The 25200-nt window shown below is 43.5% G+C and overlaps 1 protein-coding gene across 1 annotated transcript in view; it reads right to left on the bottom strand.

Annotated features, from left to right (window-relative positions):
* Positions 1-467: 467 nt before the first annotated feature.
* CD320 (CD320 molecule) overlaps positions 468-25200 on the bottom strand; it is a 90324-nt gene continuing 65591 nt past the window's right edge. The window contains exon 6 of the mRNA XM_078671611.1: positions 468-2115. Coding sequence (XP_078527737.1) covers positions 2080-2115 — 36 coding nt within the window. The 3' untranslated portion in view covers positions 468-2079. The remainder of the gene's footprint in view (positions 2116-25200) is intronic.

Genomic DNA, 25200 nt, shown 5'->3' with positions numbered 1-25200 from the left:
TTTATAGTAGTGTCACAAAATGATTGGCTGGACCTGCAAAGCAGCGACGGTTACAGCGTGTAGGAGGGTGAGCTATGTGACTCTCCAGGCCGCAGCTGCGTCTACGGAAAAGTTAGCAAAGTTGGATTAAATGTATTAGATGACTTTAGGGCCATGAGCTTGAACATGAGGCACAACTCTGACACAGACAAAGGACCTTTTTTAGTGTTACATGGAGAGGGACCTAAAACACCAATGAAGACACTAGCTGGAGCAGCTCTATGGAAGAGTCCAAGGAAAAACAGATCTGTCTTCACAACTGAAGATTTTAATGTGAAATACCGAAATTTGGGGTTGATTGATTCTCTGATATACCAATCTATTCAGTTATAATGTTCTGCATTTCAGAAGAATGCAATATAAGCAGCTGAACAAGGACAGAGCTTGTCTCCTAACCATGAAGAAAAGAAACACCTTAGAAGTTCATCTGGTCTTGTATATGGATGAAAACATTTATTTTCACCAGATGCTTTTATAAATTGAAATTTGTGAAAAGTTGTTCTCTGCATGTGACCTAAATGTCAGGGTTTCTGATGACTAAAGGAAAGTACACCATGGTCGTGAAAGCAGATAAGAGAGTGCTCAACTAGTAACTCTAGCCGTTCTTGTATTGACAAACCTTTATGAATCATTGGGATTGGCTACAAACATGTAAGCCATACCAATTCATTGGGACCACTTTGATTCATTATTTTGGAAGGAGGCCAGCTCAATCATTCTGAAAAGTTTAGCCACAAAAACCACAGAAATGGCAGTCCAGATGTTATTCTAGAGGTTCTCAAAATCTGACAGAGGCCGTTGAATGAGCATGGAAATGGCATAAGATGTGATAGGTCATTTAAACTCATGGTGTTACTCAATGCTAAACTACTCGGGTGTGTTGCTTGTATCGTGTAAGCAAAGCTGCTGCATGTGGAGGAGTGTCTAATGGCGAGACTGTTCGCTGAGCCCTTGGATCGCTAGTCACGATAATGCAACTAGTGTCTCTCTGGTCTAAAGGCCTAAACTGTCCTTACGTTTGAAGACTAAAGGCTCGAAGGCACTTGGTCTTCGTTTATAGAGTAGAGGCTGATTTTATTTTCGTTTTGCATAATCGACAGTCTCCTGCCAGGACTACATGGAGAGCTGCAATAGCCCTTTGGAACGAACATCTTTCATAAAGAAGAACCAATAAATAGAAATCAGTGCATTTGTCTATTGTAGAAGTAACCAATAGCTTGTAGGAGAGACATGTGGATTTGTTGCCCGCTGTATGCTGGAGCTGTGGGATGCCTGACTCAACTTTACGCTTTACCCATGACCAGCAAGGTGGCAACCGATGTACACCATTGCCATTGACCTCATATAGGACTTTGGCCACAGATTCATCTTTGGGGTGTCTGGGAGTGAAAACTGATTAAAAACTAACACTAAATTGGCCACTTTCCAGTGACGCACACCAACATATTGTTCTGGATCTGCTAACGACACCAAGCAGGACCTAAAGAAGAGGAATAGCGGCAAAGATAATCTGCTACACTCCGACGAGAAGTCAAAAGACCACAGAATGGTCAGAATAAGGCCAGGGTGCACAAGACCTGGAAATGGATGAATCATGCCGAGGGTAAAGGCAATTTATAATAAAAAATACTCTTTGTTACATACATATTTACAACAGCCCCAGGGACTTGGAGGTACTGTTAATCTGAAACAAAAGCTTCAGTCTGTATTAAAGGAGAAGTGCTTTTTTATGTCGCGTGAGCACCATTATTCATAGGAAATCAATTTTTAAGGGAAATAAATATTCTTGTATAGCAATGTTGAAAGAAAACATTTGCATTTAAAATGCTAATTCTTGTCATTTACAGCTAGAACAGCTGAATCGCTATGTGAGCGTTCAATTTACCACCACCAAATGATTAGACAATGTGCTTTAGTAAAACAAAATGTAACCACAAGTCATCAATTCCCTTCAAGTACTTCCAGGTAAAGCATTGTCTTTAGTGCGGGCACCTTCACTGTATTTTTGTCTCTCAATGCCTCATTGATAAGTGCATTACTTCAGACAACATCGTCCACACTGGTTAGGTCTGTCAGCTGCAGAAGAAGAAAAAAAAACACAGGAGAAGCATATATTAGAAATAATCCTAAAATAAAAATTGTTAATAGTCATCCATCAAAAATTCCAAATGATCAGGAGGATTCGCTGACGTCTTATTTCATGTGAATTACTTCAAGAAAACGATGACAAAAGCCAAACTCCTATAAAGCAAAGGAAGCATCTACAACATAGTTTCCAACTCGAGATGCTAAAGGCACCCATGTTTAATACCACCGCTGTACTCGATCACGGGCAATTCATTCCACAGGAATGATGTCCCAGAAAGAGAATATTTGAAACTCCACTTGCAAATACGGAAGAAAATGTATGTGTCTAACAATTATAATAGACTACAAACATTTATATAAACGTTTAATATAAAAGCAAATTATTAAATATATTTTCCTTTAAATATTTCGATAGAAACAAAAGTGGCCCAAAACCTTGGAAAACAAAATCTTTTGTTCCTCCAGTTATAGTTATAAAGGAAATATGAAATCATCTACATTAGTTTTACAAATCGTAAATCAGAAATCACAACTTCAAACTTGTGAGATCGGTGTATCATTTTTAAAATGAACACTGAATGGAAATCCTTGAAGATACAGTTGACCTTGGTAGCAAGTTGTTCTTAGCTTTATACAAGTCGCAAATTGAAGAGTAGAAAACAATTGTGCATATTGGTGTGGGTCAAATAATGACTATATATGTGATCCAATGTCCATTTTTATTACTCAGTTGTATGAAGTATGGTGAGTGGCCCATTTTTAATATACAGGGCTATTATAGAGGGACAGTGGCCCAAGTATATTTTTGTGTTTAAAATGTTAATTCTTCAAACACATATTGTAGCCAAATACCATGGTTTTTTGTTCATCTTTGTGAAGGAAACCTGTGAATTTAATTGAACGTAGGTGCTAATATAGCAGCAAGGAGCATTTTTTATCTTCTTTAGATGGTAATAGAGATGGTCGCAACGTTGGAGGTCAGGGCTGATGAAGAAGCAGCTAAGGAGTTCAACGCCACCTTATTTACGGCAATTCAGACACGAGTCAAACAAGTCACAAGGCTTAGATGACATAGCCAAGTGCTGGTATACTGCAATGCATGAGAGGAGGTTTATAGTGTGATGTATTCCTATAGGTTCTGTATCGATCCCCCTATTCCTGACCCTATTCTGGTTAACAAGTTAACTAGCAGCCATCCCATGAGGCAGAAAACCCCCATGAAAACCCCCATGAAGTTGGAGGCGCGCAGAGCGGAACGAGCTTGGCGACGCACCTACTGCCCCCTTCTCAAAGCCAAGTATTGCCTTGTACTCAAGGAATATAAACAAGACATATTAACGGCTAAGGCTGAGTACTTCTCCGGTAAGATCTTGACAGCTGCAAATCAATCGAAGGAAATATTCGCCACGGTGCACGAGCTCGCTGCCTCAGACAGGGTGATCTCCAAAATTCCCCCGTCCCAATCCCTATGCAATTCCCTCAATTCCTTTTTTATAGAGAAGGTGGCTCTCATCAAGGCGAATATCCCTCCCTCACTTCCTATCCTGTCCACTGTGGACCCGCATGCCGCCGCCTCACTTCTTACCCAATTCCCCCTTCTGACACGGGACACCCTTCTCCCCTTACTGGCTCGGGTCAAATCGGGCTCACCGCATGACATCGGACCGGCATTCGCCCTTAAAGAGATCTTTTCCAGTTGTTACTCCCCCCCCCTCACTTTAATCAATAACTCCCTCACTTCTGGCATTGTCCCAACTGCCCATAAATCTGCAGTTATTATCCCTATTTTAAAAAAGCTAGGCGCTGATCCTTCCCTACCTGCCAATTATCGCCCCATCTCCTTGCTCCCTTATCTGGCGAAGGTCTCAGAGGCTCATGTCACCTGCACTCTGAGTTCCTTTGTGGAGTCTACAGGCCGCCTCTCCTCCCGTCAGGCAGGCTTCCGCCCACTTCACTCAACCGAGAAGGTGGTAGTGTCAGTGATGGACAAACTGAGGGAGGGCACTGACATCTGCACCCCCCAGGCCTTGGTCCTCTTAGATCTGTCCGCCGCGTTCGACACGGTGGATCACGACATTCTTCTGAACCGTGTCGAGGCGGCGGGCATCAGGGGCACGGCCCATGCCTGGCTCCGTTCCTTTCTAACGGACAGGGAGCAGGCAGTCCACCTGGCAGATTTTGCCGCCCCCCCTCGCAGAGTGACATGCGGCGTTCCCCAGGGTTCCTCTTTGTCCCCCTTGTTATTTAATTTATACATCTCACCCCTCATTTTTGCTTTACAGCAGATGGAGGTCTCGGTGTTCAATTACGCCGATGACCTCCAACTTATTTTTAACCTTTCTCACTCCCCTTCTTCGGCCTGGAACTTTCAGAGGGTGATGCTCTTCATCCAAAACTGGATGAACTGCAACCACCTCAAGTTAAACCCCGACAAAACAGAGTTGGTTTTGACTGGGGGTGGTTGCAGCCCATGGTCCCCTTCTTTCTGGCCCGACTCTCTTGGTTCCCCTCCCTCCCCGGTCTCCAAGGTCAAAACCCTCGGCATCTTTATCAACTCCCAGCTTTCGCTTCACACCCAGGTTCACTCGGTGGTGTCCTCCTGCTTCTTCTCCCTTCGCACTATCCGTAAGGTTTCCCGTTTTTTTTCCGTTCCTGCCCTTAAGCTCATCCTCATGGCCATGGTGCTATCGCGCCTTGACTATGGGAATGTGGTCTACAATGGCGCCCCAGACTATCTGATCCACCGACTTCAGCAGATTCAGAATCAGGCTGCTCGCCTGATTTATGGACTCCCTAAATTTCACCACACCACTCCCCTGTTGCAATCATTGCATTGGTTACCGGTGAAGGAGAGGGCCCTCTTCAAGCTGGGCTGCATGACTTACCAGGCCAGATCTGGGACAGCCCCTGCCTTCCTCTGTGAGATTATATCTACTTACCTCCCGGCCAGAGAGCTCCGTTCCTCCAACCAAGCTCTACTGACAGTTCCTCGCTTTAGGAAGCGGAGGTCTGGGGGGACGAGATTTGCGGTCCTAGCCCCCTCTTTTTGGAATTCCCTACCTTTTGCCCTCAGAGTTTCCACTTCCTACGTGGAATTCCGTAAACTCCTCAAAACTTTCCTGTTTCCCAGACCCCCAGCAGTCTAGCACCCGCATTCGTCCCCTCCAGCTTACCGCTACTTAGCGCCAGGAAACCGCCCCGGTAACAGAGCGCTTTAGAAAACCATTAAAATTCAAAATTCAAATGCAGGAACCGTTATCTGATAAAGCCACACTACGGCAGAGGAACGTGTTATCTGATTAGGTCATAACGCTTGCCATCTAATTAGACAAGCGATATTCCTCCAGCCCCTGATAAGGCATACGGAGTTCTCAAAACAAATCAAACCTATGACAGACCTGGGAAAAACCCTGCGGCCATTGTTTTGATTTCACCGAGAACTTCAGCAAAAGAATGTGCTAACGAACTGGTCGTATGACATCCTTATTGACGTATCTATGTCCATCCTTACGTCAATCTCGGCACCTTAAAGGTATAAATATTACCGATATTGCCCTATGCAAACACACGCGGTGGTGACGAGATCGGAGCAGCCAGACTTGCCGAAGCCCAGAGCAGAGCAGACCCCGCTGGCGCAGCCCCGCCTTCCTGACGCGCTGAGAACGAGAAGCTGCCCATTTCTCCTGCCGAGAAATCCAGCTCCGGCGCTTCCGGGTAGCCCTCGCAGGCAGCCTGGAATATCGAGACCAGAGACGAGAGATACCATCCCTCATCCATCCTAGATTCCAGGTACAGAACTGAATAACCCCTTGCAGAGAATTCTTTAGTCAGTCACTTGGCAAAAACAAACTTAACTTAAACTGTAACTTTCTATTCCCGCCCACGTATTAGGCTTAGGTCAGGTACACGGGGAAGGCGTAGTTAGAAACACCAGTTGAGTACGATTAGTCAAATGTATACGTGTATGCAATATATCTTATTCATTTTAAACCTTCATATGGCTTAGAAGCCATATCAATGTTTTTACAGTATTATTTTATACTTCTGCTTTTAATGTATGCACTTTACTTAACCATAAGTATTGCAATAATATCGATCCATTTCTCTTGTACGAGAAAAGAGACTGATCAATAAATAACATCTTTTATTGAACACGCCCGTCTCTTCCTTTTCTCTACAAACTGGTGAGACCAAGAATGCACGTACTGACGGAGTAAAATAAATTGCCTTTTGTTCACACGACTCTCGAGATACACTCTTGATTAGGGGAGAGCAAAGTTGTCATGTTCTATGGTTGTCAGAAACTAAATCCCTTCTTGTCTATCCAGGGAGGTTCAACTCCTCCTTGCCTATTCGAGAAAGTTTCTAGTGAACTCTGAGCTAGCTGGCAAACCCAAAACTTTAAGTCTAATATCGCCAGTAGTAGACCTAGTTAACGTCTGGTCTAGGCCTATACTATTGAAGGTATTATTCCAATGCGCAGAGCCTATTGGGATAATAGGAACTACACTACATGGCGCCCAACGTGTTTGGAAGGGCGATAAAACTAACGTAAGACATTTAGAGTAACTCAGTCGTGCTTTTTCACTCAGACCCCTTTCTCCCATAATACTCCAAAGACGTCTGGAGTGGGTAAAAGGTAATATCCGCCACACCTGGCAGGAGGAAACTCCTATGTATGGTACTTGGTTTAGTCAACGTTGAAGGATACACCGTTCCAAAATATTGTGCATCTAATCGTTGTTTCCATAAGAAACCTGATCTGCAAACAAACAAAATAAGCTTCCTGTCGGTAAAATGGTAGACAGTGATGATGAAAGAGAGGCAGTTAGATTAGCAGCTGAAATAGTAGCAGCTGATACTGCTATACAAGAAGCAGACCAGGATATAATACTCATCCCGGTCATCAAAAGGAAATCTATAACCTTAAAACTTATAGAAAATGGACTGACACCTAGAGGTGGTACAGTCATATTCGTAATTGAGGCACACGAATATCGGCAGACAGAGGTATACTATTCATGGATACATTTTCCAGCAGCAAATGCTGTAACAAAGTACTTCCACTATTACAAAATAGAGGAACCTCCTAAAATGTACACTCCTTTCGAGGAGGTGGAAGTACCACTTAAATTTCAAGAGCATTTGCTCTTATTTAATGGCGCCCTAAAACATAATAATCACATCACCAGGCTCGGTCCTTTAGGTAGACCAGGAGCAACGTGGCCGGTCCTAGCCGGATACACACCACATCCAGAGTTCGAAAGAATGCCTGCAGCAGATCTTTTAGTACAACTAAAACAACTAATAAAAAATACACACTTGCTAGAAAGTGGGCAGTAGCTCTAGCTCCTGCTTTATATAAAAATCACGTAGGATGGGATGAGGACTCTCCTCACAAAATCCAGTTAAAATCACAACCTACTGCACAGAGGCAGTACCCAATTAAGCAAGAAGCTAAAAAACAGGTAAAAGAAATCCTAGATCAGCTAGAATACCAGGGGGTGATTGAAACTTGCACCTCACAAATGAACAACCCTTTGTTTCCGGTCTCCAAACCAGACAATTCATATCGTCTAGTTTTGGATTACAGACACCTTAACTCATGTTGCAAAACTTTTGCAGTGCAAAACTCGCATAGTGCTGCACTAATGAATAACATAGTGCGCAAAAAATACAAAACAACATTAGACATCTCTAATGGATTCTTTTGTCAAAATATAGCACCAGAGAGCAGATATTTGTCTGCGTTCTCAATAAATGGCACTCAAAAACAATTCTGTCGGTTAGCCCAGGGGTACAAGAACAGCCCAGGGGTATTCTCAGCGAGAGTAACAGAATTACTACAAACATATGATGACGAAGCATTATCGTATGTCGACGACATATACTTAACAGATGATGACTTGGAGACTCACTTGAAGAGAGTGAACACCATAATACTTGGGTTCGCAGCAGAGGGTTACAAATTCAACTTTAAAAAATCCAGAATTGCCCATCTGACAGTCCTGTTCCTAGGATATGAATTATCAAGTGAAGGCAAAAGCCTGGCTGACAATTTTCTAGAAAAATGTGCCGTACTCCAAGCACCTAGAACACAAAAAAACCTACAGTCAATTCTAGGCTTCCTAAATTTTGGAAGAACATACATTGCAAATTACACAGAAAGGGTCAAACCCCTTTATGATCTAATAAAACCTGATTTTAAAAGAACCAATTGGACTCAAATACACACAGAAATTTTGAGATCCTTACAAACAGACATGTTAATTAAAACAAAATTAGAAACACGTGATAACACACGCAATCTTGTGATTCGAGTCATCCCAGGAAGATGCGGATCCACATACCTGACCTCTAATGAGGGAGAAAAGGTACCAATTGCATTCAAATCACACTTGTACACAGAAGCTGAAAAGAAATTCAGCATTAAAGAAAACATTGTTCATGCAGTTCAAACAGCAATAGCTAGAGAAAAAGATCAAGCAGACGGTAGACGTATCACAGTCAGAACAGCAGAATCAGCCTTTGAGGCATTAACAACACCATGTAATTTACCAACAACAACATTGAATCCGGAATGGATACAATGGGTGAATTCCATTACAATGGACAAAGTAAACTACTACTATGATCCAGAACTAGAGGAACTAAAAAATCTAGACTATGAAAGAACATTCTCTCTGCCAATCGACATTCTGCCCTTACGACAATACGCTTGTGTAATCTATACAGACGGACATGCTCAACCCTCCGTTTGGGGAGAACAAGCATACAAGCCCACATGTGAGATTACAAAAGAAGTGTGGCGCGGAGGTAAACTAAGACCTCTATTTACAAAAACACACTCAGTAGAAACTAATTCAGAACAACAGACTGAAATAATAGCATTGAAAATGGCGCTAGATAATGCGGATCGCGAATTCCCGACACTTATAGTGTCCGATTCATATTACTGCGTCAAATCATATAACAACGATTTGCAGACATGGATTCAAAACGGTTACAAAGATGACACAGGTGCAACAATAAAGCAAAAACTGCTTTGGGAACAAATAGCTCTTTTACAAAAAGAACTACCAAAGACTCACGTGACACACTCACTGAGTCATCAGCGTGATGGCGTTCACGTTGCAGGGAATTCATTGGCTGAGACAGCCACAGCGGTAGCAACTAAATCGGCTTCCGTAGCTAGGAAAAAGCGTACAGCGAAGTATATTGACGGTGAAACAGTGCTGGCAGTGAAAACGTCATCAAAAGGCGACTGCTCAGCGCTACCGATCAACTATCCACTCAATTATACATACATAATCGATGCAAACTCCGTCCCTTTTGCTCGAATCCCTGGAGTGGGGGATAGAGTGATTCCAAACATGGACAGGAGAAACTTGTTAATTGCAGACGTGCATATGGGTGAGGGTCTTAGACACCTCAAACTAAAAGATTCTCTGGAAGAATTACAATCAAGGTACTGGTGGCCAGGCATGAGCCTGCATCACACCATGTTTGTAAAAAACTGCCCAAACTGCAACAGAAATCGCAGTGGGGAGAGAAACGGTGTAATACCGTGTCGTTTCACCCCAGAAAAAAATCAACAGTAAAAAGCAAGGCTTGCGATTAACATATACAGGCTAGTTCCCACTTATAATGTAGATCACCAGCACTCGGCTGACGTCTGGACTGTTATACAAAGATTTGCGAGTCTAAATGGCATATACGCTAAGAGCATGCTACGTTTGATCATTGTTTTCACTCTAGCCCTCCAGCCTGATGGGAAACATGGCCAAATGAGCATAGCACAGCGGGAATCTTCTCACTTCCTTCCTGAGGGATACGGGATGGTGTAAAGAAAAAACCAAGGCATAAAGCTATCTATAACAGAAAGGATATTAGGTTCGGGAGCTGGGTGGGTCAAACATCTAATAAGTGTCCAACGTAGTCTAAATAACTTGCCAAGAAATTCTCTGAAGGGATTCAGTCCGTACGAATTATTATTTGGAACTAGGATGTTAATCTCTGACCTTGACAGTCAGACTTCAGTGGTAAAGGAAAAAAGCTTTGATATCAAAGACCGTTTGGCTATTTTGCAGGACTTGAATGAAACAAGAAAAGACCTGAGCAACATAAAGTTGAAACAACAGCCAACAACCACTGAAGAACCACCACCTGTCCCAGCAAGACCTGTCTGGATTCCAAAAGTCGGGGATCTAGTCAGAGAAAAGATCGCGGTAAAGAAGGAATTTGGGCCTTCTTACAGAAGAGCTGTTCCTGTCTTGTCTGTCAACGGGACAAGATCAGTTGTACTACCGCCGCTTGCTGGTAAAAAGGAGAACCGAGTTGTATCCATCGACCTGGTAAAACCACAATCATGTGGCCGATAACAAATAGTAGGCCAAGTGGACTCCCAATAAGTAGCAGAACACCAAGGTTTGCTACCAGTACAGAGGTCCTAACAAAGAGGCTAATCACATTCGAAACGCCTAGAGAAGAACAACAAGGACTATGCAACAATGCAATGGAACTTAGACCTCTGAAAACCCAAATAAAAACATTTAGCAGAGACACACCAATCTACAATGAAGTACCAAATGATAATGCAAGGAACATTAATCCTGAAGCAATTGGAACAATTGACAGAACTGCATCCGGCTACTTCATAAACTTCGATGATTCCTCTGAAGGCTTCAGTGAATCAAAGACACAGCCATCATCAAAAACCTTTAAAGATAAAGCTAAAGAACTTTTGAAACAACTGAAAGAAACATATCTAATTTCTCCATGGATCGAATTTTGGGTGGGTTTTGGTGCATTTATCCTCATACTTTGGCTCATCATGGTACTTACTTTGGGACGCTTCATTGAGGGAAAATATGCTAAAATGGACACAGCAAGTCAGAAAATCAACTTGATCCTCAAACCACACACATCTTCACACGTCGAGAAAAGAGAACTTTCTTCAGTCAACTTCACAGCGAATCCTATACCGGGTGGGGTAGCATGGGACAACACAGACTACGAAATCTATGGTCCGGTTGAAATCCTGAAATATCCACACCAAATTAAGATCTCATTGAGTGACTTTGTAAAACCAAGCTCATTTGCTGATGATTGGGACTTTGAAAGTATAAACAATATGATGTCTGACTTAGTGATGTCTGCTAAATTTACCAAACATGATTATTTGCAGGGTTCTACAAATTATGATAGTATGTATTGCTACAACCACTATGGTAACCATTTTTTACATAAATCTGCACAACCTAGAAATGTTTTAAATTATAATCAATGGGAACATTGTGCAACCCCTCCAAAAGGAAGCTCAAGAACCGTTTACGACAAATATTCATACTTTTCAGGTTTTAACATAAGTAATGCTGAAACATTTTATTTCAAATTGTCAAATAAGACCGGGACAAAGACCATGATAACATACATGAAATTGATATATTCAGACTCATTCTTTGAACAAATGAATACTTTTGGTTTTGATTATTGGGACAAAAATGTTGAATTGAAAAGTGTTTGGGGCACAAAAGAATGGCAAGTACAGGGTATAGAATCTTTGTTTAGAGCCTGCATGATCCCAGAACAAATTATATTTTTAAATGACACTGTTCAACAAACTACCTGTCTTGGCTTAGCCAAAATCAAAGACTTAAATAAACCGTCTATTCCAAAACCAACAATGAACAGCAATAGCTCTACAGATGAAGAGATAGACGTAAATTATGTATTAAACCAAAACAGAACACATCCAGATTGGAAACAGTGGTTGATCTGGCCCACAGATACTAATAACTGTCAAGACAGATTCCTGAACAAAACACAGGGGTTCAAAATGACCAGGCCAGACCCTAGATATTCCCAAAGACAACACCCAGGAATAATAACCACCTACAGTGTGGGCAAATTATGCCTTCAATGGCTACAAACTTCCACACTGGCAGAAATTAAGCAACACCTAACTTTACTTACTGATGGTGCTGACTTGCGTGATTTCACTATGGGACCACGCAAACAGCGTCAAAAGCGTTTCATAGCAGCCTCTGTATATGCAGCATACAACGAGGCCTGGAAGGTTACTCAAATTGAGACAGCAGAAAGGATACAGGAAATTGACCGTATTAATTTGGAAAAATCACTTTCTGTAGTGGACAATGGGTTACTGACTCTGTCCTCCAGAATTTTTTCTTTGGACAGCATTGTGTCTTCAGCAATCGACATAATATCGCAAGACTTACTGTTGTTACAACACGGTCAGTCCCAACTGCGTTCTATTGTACAGCTTGGCTGGACGTTACAAAATCTGCGTTCAGGCTATGTGCCTTGGCGTTTAATCAACACAACGTCACTATTCAATATCTTTAACCTTACTGATAAACAAATCAGTATGGCACAAAAGGGTGCTGATTATACAATCCTGAGCATTGAGAAACTCGAAAGATTACCAGTGACAATGTCAGAACGACCTGTCAGTGAATGGATAATACATGGGATAATTAATATTCCAATATCAACCTTCAGGTTTCAATACTGCCAAAAATATATACAGGCTGGCATGTACGAAAAATTGGGAAAAGGGTACATTAAAACAACATGGAACTTGCCCTATTCGCATGCATTTGTCAGTAATAAAGGACAGAAAGTGTTTCTTAGTGGCAATAATTGTGCAATTATTATTGAATCAGAGGAGAGAGTGAGGACTAGGTAAGCTAGTCCGGATCCCCCACTTTTATATGTCAAAATCAAAGAGGACTAGCTAAGTTACAAAGGAATGGACTCAATGGAGTACGTGTGTCAAGGAAACCAGTAGGTTTTTCAGAAAGCCCTCACCCACCAACCTAGTTGTTGGCCTGCTTCATCATCGGGCCCACCACAGTGGCACCTAGCGTGCCCCGGGTGTGCTTCGACGCCAGATTACTGCGGAGCTGGTATACTTGCTGAGTGTGCAGTGTAGTGAGTGTGAAGGTGAAAATTAAAAAACCATACAGATGGTCCCAGTACCCGAGGGTAAAACAATATTTTAATTTACTGGGCCTCTGTTGGTGTATTAAAAGGCAGACGGACGCGTTGGAGTATGGATTATGACCTCCAGTGTCCTGTGTGGTCTACATCAGTGGTTCCCAAACTTTTGACTCCTGAGGACCCCCATTGAGTCACCACTGGAAGCCGGGGACCCCCAAGCAATTTGCATGAGTTAAATTTCAAATATTAAATCAGTAATTCGAAAAAAAGTACTTAGGGGCAGATTTACAATAAGTGACGCATCCATGCATATCAACAGGGATGCGCCACTTATTGTGCGCCATGCCTCTGCCACCATTGATGTGCCGCATTTACAATGCTGAACCTCATGGGGCAAAAAAGCACAGATGGATGACGCATCTGTGCCGAAAATGTGGCGCATTGCTGGAGTTGCGACGCAAACGCGACACAGCTCCAGCAATGCTCTGGGGGGACGAATCTTGTTAATGCTGCGTCAATCCTTACGCCTGCTTCAAGCAGGCGCAGGGTATTGACGCAGCATGGGCCCCAAAGTGACTGAGTGAAATCTTGTAGATTTCACACAGCCACTTTTAGGAGGCGTTCCTGCGCCGGAACGCCTCCTTCTGGCGCAGGGCTTTACAACGTGGCGCATCTCCCAGATGCGTCACGTTGTAAATACCCTGCACCATGGCGCATTTTTTGCGCGCCGCTGCATCACGAAAGTAGCATCAGGATAATGAATAACTGGGGAAAAAACAAAAGTTACTAACTGGTACCATGCAGTTTGCAAGCCGCTCTTTGATGACAGTTTATAGGTCCCTCTGCTACATTACGATTGTCACTTATGAAGTGCACAGTAACAAAAGAATCTGTGACAAAAACAGTCACCACAAACCTATGCACATAAAATGCTGCTTTTTAAAATGCATGTTACACGTTCAGTGCAGTAGGCACATTAACCCTCTGTGCTACTAAGTCAAAGCTGCCACTAAACAAAACTCTCCTCGCTCCAGCAGGTACATTAATCACTGGCTTTAGCTCGACACTTTTATTGCTGCTGGAAAGCTTCTAATTATACAAGAAACGTTTCTGTGCTTTTAAAACTGTTGCTTGCGGACCCCCTGGGAATGTGTCACGGACCCCTGGGGGTCCGCGGACCACAGTTTGGGAAACACTGGTCTACATGTTTCAGCCTGGCCTTTCTTAATTTAAAACAGGCTTTCCTCAGGACCAAGTGAGTATGTGTAAAAAGTGAATTAAATAAATAAACTAAATTATAGTGAGTGTGTTTATTTACTATGTGTAGCACTCCCTAAGGTGCTATATGGGTGAGAGGGGGATCCCTCTCGCTTTGCTACATATAACATAAAGGGGGACACAGACAGACGTACAAGGTAGAGTCACATTAGCATTATATTGCAAGTTTAGCCGTCATTCAACCGTCTTATAAGGTGAGTGAACGAACTATGTATGGCTAAAGTGTGGTCTTGTCTGTGACAAGACTCATGTGGTTTTTATCTAGAAGCCGGTTGTTGTGGTGAGCTAGAAAACGGAAAATACCAATGTGAGGTTCAGGTAAGTAAAAGAGCATTATCCTCACACAGTATTTTTCTGTACAAAGCCTCCTTGGGTCGCCTGGCAGAGAAAAAGACCCTAAAAGAAGGTTGTAACAGCTTTTAAAATCATCCGACCTGTAAGGGAAGACCTCAACACCTTACCCCAGTAGTAGCTGTAGTGCGCTGTCTCGTTACTCACGAAATTGTCGGCCTGGTTCCTCCTTGGACCTGTCGTCCTTCTGCGGCGCCCGGTTGTGAAAGGAGGGCCTGGCCAGTCATGTTTATAAAGCCTCCGTTATTGCTTGCACCTGTGTAAGTGTAGAAACAAAGGGAGGGGTGCAATTGCGCGAAGCGCCATGTCATTGTAGCTGTGCGCATGCGCGAAGGAGTAGTGGCCCTCGCCGGGCGCATGCGCATTAGTATATTGCTCTCCGCGCATGCGCGAGGGAGCAATGAGAGCGCCCGTCTACCGCGCATGCGCGGGGGAGCAAAGGGAGCGCCCGCTGGTCCGGCCAATGCGCTAGGGGGCTTGAAATTGCACGTTTTTATTGCACGTGTAGAGTGAACAAGCTTAAGGATGCTTGTGGGTTATGAAAAGTTAAAAGATTACAGTTTGAAGGGGCACTACTGATAGGTAATGGTTAAGTATTAGATTACAATGGTAGCACACTCAGATGCACAGTGGTATACGTTTGTTGAGAAGGGAGAAGACAAAGGGACATATTGTTTAGGCTAATTCTTAGTTCAGTTTGTTAATGAATTCCAGGGTATGGAATCATTCAGCCCCCCAGTATGTGTGGACAATCTGTATATCCAACGTTGTTCCTTTTGGAGGAGGTGCCTGTCGTTGTTTTCTGTTATGTCAAACTGTTCAATGACAGTCCAAGTAAAATCATTGGGGTGTGGTGTTGGGACAAGAAATGATCTGTCAATTTACTTATGTTTTTGCCACATCGGATGGTGCTCCGGTGTTCCGTCATTCTGGTTCGTACCTTGCGGGTAGTCATCCCAACATATCGTAGGCCACATCTGCATGTTATTAGATACACCAGGTTGTCCAACAGACACCATCATACATAAAAGACACAAAACATCTCCTCAACGTGATCAAAGAAACTAATTTCAACCCAGAAACTCAACTCCTTGTCGGATTAGACATTGAGAGTTTATACACCAGCTTGCCACAGGACGCCACATTGGAAGTACTGCACGAAGTCCTTATGGGTACCACTTGGAACCATCACACTCCCCGTAGTTTCATCATGGAATGCGCAACTCTTGCGCTAAAGGACAACTACTTTGAATATGAGGGCAAACTGTACCTACAGACTAATGGGACAAGCATGGGGAGCGTTTTCGCTCCCAGCATAGCCGGTCTTTATGTAGCCCACTTTGAAAAAACCTACATACAAACCATCACCAACCCCTACACAGCAAACATCAAAATATGGCGTCGCTACATCGACGATATCCTGATCATCTGGGAAGGGAGTCAAGAAACCTTGGATAATTTCCTCTTGTGGATCAACAGCTGTGACGACTACCTGAGATTTACAAGCACCAGCAGTGCCTCGGAATTAGCCTTCCTAGATCTCAATATAAAAGCAGACCAGAATGGCTTAACGACCACAACTTTTTTCAAACCAACATCAAGAAACTCCCTCCTGAGGTTTGATAGCTTCCACCCCAGACCTCTAAGGGAAAACCTCCCTTATGGTCAATTCTTGCGACTCAGACGCAATTGCAGCCGGATCCAGGATTTCAAACAACAATCAACCACCCTAATCCACAAACTGGAAGACAGGGGATATCCCACCAGGATTTTGAATACCACCTGCAAAAGGGCACGGAATCAAAATAGGGAGGCCCTACTCGAGGCAACAACAAGACCACCTGAGGAACCCACCCTGACCGTGTTACCACGTACAACACTGTATCAAACCAGGTCTCCAACATAATCAACAGGAATTGGAGGATCATAAACTCAGGCAGCAGAAATTGGGAAAAACCGAGGTTTGCCTACAAAAGAGCAAAAAATCTAAAAGACTCCCTAGTCCACACTAGGCCCCGACCCAACAATGCCCCGAGAGACAACACCGTTCTCAACGCATGGGGCTTACCAAAACTTACAGGACACCAGCCGTGCAATAACTGCAGTGTATGCCACTTAACATCTCCATCCAAAACCCTGGACCTGGAACCAGGAAAAACATGGACACAACGTCAATTCACCAATTGCAATTCTTCCAACCTGGTGTATCTAATAACATGCAGATGTGGCCTACGATATGTTGGGATGACTACCCGCAAGGTACGAACCAGAATGACGGAACACCGGAGCACCATCCGATGTGGCAAAAACATAAGTAAATTGACAGATCATTTCTTGTCCCAACACCACACCCCCAATGATTTTACTTGGACTGTCATTGAACAGTTTGACATAACAGAAAACAACGACAGGCACCTCCTCCAAAAGGAACAACGTTGGATATACAGATTGTCCACACATACTGGGGGGCTGAATGATTCCATACCCTGGAATTCATTAACAAACTGAACTAAGAATTAGCCTAAACAATATGTCCCTTTGTCTTCTCCCTTCTCAACAAACGTATACCACTGTGCATCTGAGTGTGCTACCATTGTAATCTAATACTTAACCATTACCTATCAGTAGTGCCCCTTCAAACTGTAATCTTTTAACTTTTCATAACCCACAAGCATCCTTAAGCTTGTTCACTCTACACGTGCAATAAAAACGTGCAATTTCAAGCCCCCTAGCGCATTGGCCGGACCAGCGGGCGCTCCCTTTGCTCCCCCGCGCATGCGCGGTAGACGGGCGCTCTCATTGCTCCCTCGCGCATGCGCGGAGAGCAATATACTAATGCGCATGCGCCCGGCGAGGGCCACTACTCCTTCGCGCATGCGCACAGCTACAATGACATGGCGCTTCGCGCAATTGCACCCCTCCCTTTGTTTCTACACTTACACAGGTGCAAGCAATAACGGAGGCTTTATAAACATGACCGGCCAGGCCCTCCTTTCACAACCGGGCGCCGCAGAAGGACGACAGGTCCAAGGAGGAACCAGGCCGACAATTTCGTGAGTAACGAGACAGCGCACTACAGCTACTACTGGGGTAAGGTGTTGAGGTCTTCCCTTACAGGTCGGATGATTTTAAAAGCTGTTACAACCTTCTTTTAGGGTCTTTTTCTCTGCCAGGCGACCCAAGGAGGCTTTGTACAGAAAAATACTGTGTGAGGATAATGCTCTTTTACTTACCTGAACCTCACATTGGTATTTTCCGTTTTCTAGCTCACCACAACAACCGGCTTCTAGATAAAAACCACATGAGTCTTGTCACAGACAAGACCACACTTTAGCCATACATAGTTCGTTCACTCACCTTATAAGACGGTTGAATGACGGCTAAACTTGCAATATAATGCTAATGTGACTCTACCTTGTACGTCTGTCTGTGTCCCCCTTTATGTTATATGTAGCAAAGCGAGAGGGATCCCCCTCTCACCCATATAGCACCTTAGGGAGTGCTACACATAGTAAATAAACACACTCACTATAATTTAGTTTATTTATTTAATTCACTTTTTACACATACTCACTTGGTCCTGAGGAAAGCCTGTTTTAAATTAAGAAAGGCCAGGCTGAAACATGTAGACCACACAGGACACTGGAGGTCATAATCCATACTCCAACGCGTCCGTCTGCCTTTTAATACACCAACAGAGGCCCAGTAAATTAAAATATTGTTTTACCCTCGGGTACTGGGACCATCTGTATGGTTTTTTAATTTTCACCTTCACACTCACTACACTGCACACTCAGCAAGTATACCAGCTCCGCAGTAATCTGGCGTCGAAGCACACCCGGGGCACGATAGGTGCCACTGTGGTGGGCCCGATGATGAAGCAGGCCAACAACTAGGTTGGTGGGTGAGGGCTTTCTGAAAAACCTACTGGTTTCCTTGACACACGTACTCCATTGAGTCCTTTCCAATAATTGTGCAATGTCACTAAGCGGTACACTTCTGTGTAACGGAATTAGTTTGCATGGAGCCTGTGAAGGGAACTCAAATAACCTTTCATGTCACCAGCTAGGCACACCTGCTACAGAGATAGAACCATTCTTTCAAAGACTCTATAATGGGAGTTGCATTCTAATTGTGGACCGCAGATGCTGTAGTCTTATGCCCGGGACTCCTTATCTCGTAACTACGACTGCGAAGGTCAAGTGCTGTGGACGCTTATTGTTCCCCAGCTCCTTTCCAGACAGGGAGGCAAGGGCATGGCCCAACTTGAAAATTACTTCTATTCGAATAGATACTTTAAGCAGAATGAAAACAGTGCTTCTTCAGACGCCGACAAGGCTCACGTCATCAAAAGAAACGTATGATCTCCAAGTCCCAAGGACGACTGCAGAGATACATTCATTGTTATCAACTAATTCCCCCATACATTTCGCAGAAATCCTGAATGAAATCTTAAATATTTCTGATACCAGTGGAGTCTCAAAGGTATTTAAGACAGTATTTTCGATGGCATTAACACCATTCAAAGCCATACTGGGTATTTTTCCAGATTTCGTCCATTCGATTTTTGGCGGACTTCCCCTCATTTTAGGACTGATTGCAGGAATCCTATTCCTAGTCCTTATATTTCGTTATGGCAAACCATGTCACAGACAGAACACCTGCGACAAGGGAAGAAACAATCCTAGCCATTGGATACCGGGACCGGATATCAAAAATCCTGGGACTATCCCGGCTTAGAGACCTGAACATGACTTGGTTTCTATCATTTCGACCAATGTGGCAACGATGTGTTTTACCTGTATTAAGGTGCCTGCTATGCGGAGAAGAATGCGTGTTAGACACCTGTCTATCGCTACAATCGGATGCGCCAATGGATGCAGAAACATTGTTGAGTCCAACAAAGGCTCATGCTTTGTGCTGCCCTCAAAGGCTACCAATCCTGATGACGGCATTCGTGGAAGCTTCACCACTACGATTAAGGGGTAGTGAAGTTCAAGATGAAAGCAGCAACGATCAGGTACGACCTTCTGTCAGCAATCCAAATCAATATGTCAATGGAGACAATCATGCGCACGAATGCATGGTTACATCTATTTCCGAGTTAGTGGAACTCTCCCAGGAAGCTGTTGACAACTTTTTCGAGAGTCTAAATGATATGATGTTCTCACCAGAGCAGAAATAGAGACTTTTGAGCAAGCTCGTACACGGCGTTCCCTGAATTTGGCCTTCAACTAGAAAAGCAAAATACCATGAACAATTTTCCCTCCAGTTCACGGACAGCAATTTTTTTCAGCAGCCCCAAAATATTTTTGCATATTTTTCGGGACACTATCTTCTGCTTAAAGTAAGAACTATTCTTAGAGAACTAAAATTTCTAATTTTAGATAGCTTATAGACATTAGCTGCCCGCTGGTATGTTCATAAATATTTTATTCTGTGATGAAATGGTCTCGAACCTTTTTTTCTGTATTAAGAGCCATTTCATGTGTAAATTCTCATATACATATTAGTTATAATGTATAGATATGCGTGATTACTTTAGCATTATTCTACAGCTTGAGTGCATACAATACATGTGACTGTTTTTTTCCGTATATTTGATAGTTTCAAAATGCATTTATGTATTTTGGGGTGGTAAGGTATACACAATACTCTATAGTATGTTTTACTATGCATAGATTAGTAAATATGTCCATAGTTAGCGTGGAGTGGGTGTGATGTATTCCTATAGGTTCTGTATCGATCCCCCTATTCCTGACCCTATTCTGGTTAACAAGTTATCTAGCAGCCATCCCATGAGGCAGAAAACCCCCATGATGCAGGAACCGTTATCTGATAAAGCCACACTACGGCACAGGAACGTGTTATCTGATTAGGTCATAAGGCTTGCCATCTAATTAGACAAGCGATATTCCTCCAGCCCCTGATAAGGCATACGGAGTTCTCAAAACAAATCAAACCTATGACAGACCTGGGAAAAACCCTGCGGCCATTGTTTTGATTTCACCGAGAACTTCAGCAAAAGAATGTGCTAACGACCTGGTCGTATGACATCCTTATTGACGTATCTATGTCCATCCTTACGTCAATCTCGGCACCTTAAAGGTATAAATATTACCGATATTGCCCTATGCAAACACACGCGGTGGTGACGAGATCGGAGCAGCCAGACTTGCCGAAGCCCAGAGCAGAGCAGACCCCGCTGGCGCAGCCCCGCCTTCCTGACGCGCTGAGAACGAGAAGCTGCCCATTTCTCCTGCCGAGAAATCCAGCTCCGGCGCTTCCGGGTAGCCCTCGCAGGCAGCCTGGAATATCGAGACCAGAGACGAGAGATACCATCCCTCATCCATCCTAGATTCCAGGTACAGAACTGAATAACCCCTTGCAGAGAATTCTTTAGTCAGTCACTTGGCAAAAACAAACTTAACTTAAACTGTAACTTTCTATTCCCGCCCACGTATTAGGCTTAGGCCAGGTACACGGGGTAGGCGTAGTTAGAAACACCAGTTGAGTACGATTAGTCAATTGTATACGTGTATGTAATATATCTTATTCATTTTAAACCTTCATATGGCTTAGAAACCATATCAATGTTTTTACAGTATTATTTTATACTTCTGCTTTTAATGTATGCACTTTACTTAACCATAAGTATTGCAATAATATCAATCCATTTCTCTTGTACGAGAAAAGAGACTGATCAATAAATAACATCTTTTATTGAACACGCCCGTCTCTTCCTTTTCTCTACAAACTGGTGAGACTAAGAATGCACGTACTGACTGAGTAAAATAAATTGCCTTTTGTTCACACGACTCTCGAGATACACTCTTGATTAGGGGAGAGCAAAGTTGTCATGTTCTATGGTTGTCAGAAACTAAATCCCTTCTTGTCTATCCAGGGAGGTTCAACTCCTCCTTGCCTATTCGAGAAAGTTTCTAGTGAACTCTGAGCTAGCTGGCAAACCCAAAACTTTAAGTCTAATAACGACAGTAGTAGACCTAGTTAACGTCTGGTCTAGGCCTATACTATTGAAGGTATTATTCCAATGCGCAGAGCCTATTGGGATAATAGGAACTACACTACAATAGAAGTATTATATATTCAAATATATGTTTGGAGAATGCTGAAAAGCTAGGAATGTTACAGGTTTAGTGGGAAGGGTGTTCCAAAACTGAACATTCCCTGAACACCCCACGTTTATGACAAGAGGTACAGAAACAATAACCAGTGCTAAAGGAATCTGTGATTTTTGCAAATGCCCACTTAACCTTCAACCTCAGTTGAACTTTGCATTCTTAATTTAGCAGGCAGATCATAGAAGTCATGAGCACAACAGCATGTTCAGTCTATGTTCCCAACATATGTTAATACTGGTGCATTCATTTCTTTTACATACCTGGAAATCTGCATTAACAAATTAGGCAAGTAAAATTGGTAACACCAATAAACAAATGTGACTATCTGCTGTAACCTGCCTGGGGGTGCCGAGCTATTAGCCCACGGAGTTTTCCCGCTTACCTGCTTTGGCTTTGGCGCATTTTGGTTTCCTCCCCGCCGCCGCTCGAGTTTCCCTCGCGGCCGCTGGGTGAAGGGAACTACACTTCCCAGCCTGCATTCTGACCCGGAACACCTTCCCTGGGGTCACCGCGCCCGGAGGCGCTTGAAATTCCCGCCGTCCTCCGCGTCGCGGGACGCGAGCGGGACGCCCGGACGAAGCCCGGGCAAAGGGCGGGCCCTCTACGGCCCTCATCGGCCAGAAGAGGCTGGGCTGGGCCATAGACCCTGGCACATGGTTTATGTAAGTAACAGTCTCTGTTGTGTGCCCACCTTGTGAACACTTCTTATCATTGAATGGCCGCTGCGGCTATAAGTCCCGCATTAGTGGGGTTGGACAAAAATACTAACAACCGAACACTGGATGATTACTTCTTTAAACCAGCTACAGATGGCAATAAGGAGCTTTTGTTAGCGGAGAGGAGGGCAGACCGCCGTCGTTCCATCGATCGAATAAAAAACAGAACATTTTCTGAGCCTATAATGTCTGTTTCTCTAGACGACGACCTGATTAGCTTCCCAGTAGATAACACCTTACTGGCTTGTAGCGTACCCTTGCTCCTTCAAGAATGTTTAGCTCCGGAATTGTCACCTTCCCATTCTCAAGAAATTACCCCTACAGTGTCCACTGATCATATTAACATTACTAAGATCCTAATATCCCCCACAATAAGGCCTGGTAAAGTTGTACGAGGTAAAAGTCCGAGGCCAGTGACTGTTAAAACGCATGGGCCACCTCCACCTAAAAGAAGAAGAAAAACTCTATCAATCAACAAGCCCAAAATAAGTCACACTGAGTTTGGTAAAAAGAAGAACATTGTTATACTACCTTCAATGGGATCTCTTGATGCAAACCAAACTATAACAGTCAGCCCCACTTCACCGTTACCTCTACCCCAAGCTCCTACAGATCCTGATACCATCCCTATCCAGATGGAGGAGGACTTGCAACCCGCTACTCCAAAGTCGCTTCTGGATAATATTGAGTTGATCATACGTAGTTACATGCTTGCTCTGTCAGACAGATTTAGGGGGATGGAGGCACGTCTAGGTAAAATTGAGGGGGATTTGACTGTGTTAGGAAATTTTGTTCGTTTACAAGGTCAGTCCAAAGTACAGCTCCAACAAGTCACTACATTAACCAAACCCCTCTTAAATAACGCTGTGGGTCCAACACCGTCTAAACCCAGTTCAAGTATTAGTCAGGTTGCTGCAGCAACTTTAGCCACTCCTAATCCTATAAATGTGGCACCGAAAGCACCTGGCGGTAATAGCTGTAAAACCCGTTTAACAACAGCTTCAACTGACATACAGGGTAAACCTATTATCTCTTTACCAACTAGTCCTGCAAATATTCCATCTAGGGAACCCAATACTTTCCTGGGAAGATCCCCTAGACTAGAAGGGAGGGAGAATAACTGGGGAAGAGGGGGCCTGTCTAGGGCACCACCGACAGAACTCCCCCCAGAAGCATTACCGTTTGTGGTTATACTCACCGGGGTTCCAGAACTGCCCACTGGGAAAAGAGAGGGATACTCACAGTTAAACAACAAGATAATGCATTGGCTCTCTCTTTATAGACCCAAACCCATTGCGATTAACGGTGAGATAGTGCATGTCCGGCGCCTGTCCTGGTTGGGGGGAAGAGCGAAGGACATTGGTGGTGATGTTGTGGTAATAAACTTTAGAGACAGGAGAGCCGTACAACACATCCTGAATTGGCCTTACGGAAATGAAAAGAACTGTATAGTACCACGCCCCCTGACATATTTTTATCCCAGATCCGTTGTTTTCCCTCCACAACACCATAACAACAATACCTTTTTCTCTTCTCAGTTCCCTAACATCGAGGCTCTAAATCCCGTATATATGTACCAACCGGCTTTACCATCAGCCACACACGGGTGGAATACCATACCTTTTAATCATAAAACTGGTCTCAATGGGAACATGTCAAACCTGTTACCATTTACGCCCCTAGAGCTTTCCAATAGGTTTATGGCTTTTAGCAGCCTAGAGGACTGCGACTGATGGTTAAAGAATGCAGAAGCAACGGGGGGTGGGGCAAGTGCTTCATGTAACTTAAGGTCATCTGAGAAGCAAGGGGGTTGCTGCCATGGAAAAAATTCATACAGTATGGCTGTTAAAAACAGTAGTCCCAATAAAGCACTACCCACAGTGCTCTCAAGGGAAAATGAGGTGCCTCTTACACCCCCATCAGTTACAAGGCTAGCTACTAGTGATACATCTGAGCTTTGGGAGACACAAGTAGAGCGTACTGTGGGCCTGGCGGCGGCTGGTGTAATGTCGCCTACTTTAATTACCTCACAATCAATTAGAGAGACTGTTATTAGTCCTGCCCTTAATGACAGTACAAAATTAATTTCCTGGAACATTGCGGGATTGGCAAATAAGTTACGAGACCCAGTTTGGCTATCATTTATAAGAAAATTTAGTATCGTGTGTCTCCAAGAGACCTGGATAGAGGAAACTAATGTGCATATGGAGGGCTTCTTAAGCTTTATTACCCCAGCGGTTGCCTCGACTAGGGGTAGAGCCAAAGGTGGCTTGGCCATCTTTATTAGCCAAGATCTGAATTGTAACACAAGCAACTACCATAGTGTAAATCTGAATTTACAGAAGATTGATCTAAAAAATGGGAAGATTGTGGTAACACTGGTTAATTTTTATAATGCCAATAGTAATAATGAAACCTGCAATATTGCCTGTTTAAATGATATTTTGAGCAAAAATGTTTACAATGTTTCACGTCACTTGTTGATAGCAGGTGATTTTAACGTTCAACCATGTGGTAACCCAGCTAGCACGCCAATGGGGTCTTTAGGGTGTCATAATGAGGGAGGCTTTCACTTCTCCCATGGCAGGGGTGGTGAGTACCTAAATGATCTAACGAACGAG

The sequence above is a fragment of the Lissotriton helveticus genome, chromosome 12 (genome assembly GCF_964261635.1).
Source record: "Lissotriton helveticus chromosome 12, aLisHel1.1, whole genome shotgun sequence".
In the NCBI taxonomy this organism is placed as follows: domain Eukaryota; kingdom Metazoa; phylum Chordata; class Amphibia; order Caudata; family Salamandridae; genus Lissotriton; species Lissotriton helveticus.
The sequence above is the reverse complement of the archived record's forward strand: the minus strand, read 5'-3'. Positions and strand labels throughout refer to the sequence as shown.